This window comes from Macadamia integrifolia, chromosome 13 (genome assembly GCF_013358625.1).
Source record: "Macadamia integrifolia cultivar HAES 741 chromosome 13, SCU_Mint_v3, whole genome shotgun sequence".
Lineage (NCBI taxonomy): Eukaryota > Viridiplantae > Streptophyta > Magnoliopsida > Proteales > Proteaceae > Macadamia > Macadamia integrifolia.
The window spans coordinates 12,818,951-12,821,046 of record NC_056569.1 but is presented as its reverse complement, the minus strand read 5'-3'; the positions used below and the strand labels follow the sequence as shown (position 1 = coordinate 12,821,046).

The following is a 2,096-nucleotide window of genomic DNA, read 5'->3' as shown; positions in this document are numbered from 1 at the left end:
GCAAATCAACCTGTCTCCATTTCCCTAGAGGGAGGTGGATTCGACTTTCAGCTCTATTCCAGCGGGATCTTTAATGGGAAGTGTGGCACTGATCTTGATCATGCTGTTACGGCGGTCGGCTATGCAGTGAGTAAAGATGGGACTAAGTATTGGTTGATGAAGAATTCATGGGGAACTGGTTGGGGTGAGAATGGGTACATGAGGATTCAGAGAGATGTTGCTGCAAAGGAGGGTCTTTGTGGGCTTGCCATGATGGCATCCTTCCCTACTGCAAAGCAAGTGAAGAAGTAGTGTTGATGGATCATGTAACTCCAGTGCTTCATGTTTATCATTCAAGTATCTGCCTCCTCCCTCGCTCATGATTTTATAGCTTATATTGTTATATCATGTATAGGCTCAAGTATAATAAAATGAAACTCCTAGTGTTGCATGTATAATGAACCATCTAAGTTGGACACTTGGTATTTATATTCTAAGGTAAATTACAACCGGGTGGACTCTCCAATATTTAAGAAAATTATGCTTATGGTACTTCAGGTTTGAAATATTATTTTTGGGGTGTATGCGGTTTCTTTATTGGCCAGTTCTATTTAAGACTGAATTTTTTTAACATTTCCTATCCCAGCCCCCCACTTTTTATTTTTTGGCTAAAGGATCAATATATTAGAAAAAGAAACGAAAAACAGAGCAAAACACAAACACGCAAAAGAACAAGTAAAAACCAAAGAAATCAGGTTAAACTCTCCCCTCCTTTGGCATTGTCATCAGCAGGAAGAGTCCAACAAAAAATTAATAGACTCAAAATCTTGGCCTTACCATAGCATCGATCATTTTCTAATTCCTCATTAATATGGTATGGCAGGGCAGTCTTTATAGCCTGTTTGGCGAGGTAATCTACCATAGGTTTAGCCTCCCTGAAGTAATGAGTAATCTTCCATGATATCGATTGAAGATAAGGTTGCAATTATAGCCACTTCTAGAGCACAAACCAAGGAATACTATTTGATTGTATTGAAGAGACCATTGCTACAGAGTCAGACTCAATCCAAAGCGCTGCAACTTGGATGTCTTTGGCTCTAGCAACATCTTCCGCCAACGCCACAAACTCTACTTCAAAAATAGGTTTTACACCTAGGAAGATGTTAAAAGAACTCACCACTTGCCCCAAATGATTTTTCAAGACTGCACCTGCTCCTGCTCTGCCAGTATTGCCCAGAGAGCTCACATTGACATTCAATTTTATTCAGTTCATCATCAGTTTGCACCAGTGCACCTCTAGCATTATCCTACTTTGATTAGGTCCAATGGGAAGGTTCAGTTTCCTGCACCACATCATGTCCACCACAGTCTTCAGGCCCCCTGCAAATTAAGGTTTAGGGACCTGATCTCCTCCTTAATCATCTCAAAATATGAGATATCGATCTGCTTTTCTCTTCATATCGCCTTCCATTTCTCTCCCACCAGAGAATAACAGCACCCATCATCCATGGCTCTTTGGTGTTGATAGCTTTTATTTTCCGCTTTCACCAAATAAGGAATCCATCAATTGATGCATGGTTGTGCCAAGACATTCCAAAGCAGTCTTAGAAGGTCTTCCAAACTTGACAAGAAAAAGAACGGCAAAGGAAAAAGTGATGTAACATTTCACTTGCTTCTCCACACAAACTACATTTTGAAATAAGAGAAACACCTTCTTTTTTTCTTTTTTTCTTTTTTATCAAATCATTAGTGGGGAGTTTCCCGTGGGCTATTCTCTATCCAAAAGTAGATTGACGAGGATAAAACCTTTTATACCATATTATAGAATTCTAGGGAACTTAGGAATTCCTTATCCAAATGTCCTCCCAAGCAAAGTGGGAAGAAAAGACACCTGAAGTGGTTAGGCTCTATACACATCAGTCCACCATTGGAGATTGAGGCAACTTAATGGTTCGAATCTTGTGTATAATATCATTTAAAAAGGAAGATCGAGGAAGTAATTTATTCGTGACGAGCTGGCAATTCAGGAATCTAGGTTCCCGACAAGGTATCTTGGAGTAGAGATTTTTAAATGTAGAGTGACAAAAAATCACATTTTACCTCTGTTGGAGAAAATT

General features: G+C 39.5%; 1 protein-coding gene across 1 annotated transcript in view; it reads left to right on the top strand.

Annotated features, from left to right (window-relative positions):
* LOC122058651 (senescence-specific cysteine protease SAG12-like) overlaps nt 1-338 on the top strand; it is a 1,865-nt gene extending 1,527 nt beyond the window's left edge. Inside the window, exon 2 of the mRNA XM_042621292.1 lies at nt 1-338. This exon is cut by the window's left edge and continues 323 nt beyond it. Coding sequence (XP_042477226.1) covers nt 1-291 — 291 coding nt within the window. The 3' untranslated portion in view covers nt 292-338.
* The last annotated feature ends 1,758 nt before the right edge of the window (nt 339-2,096 follow it).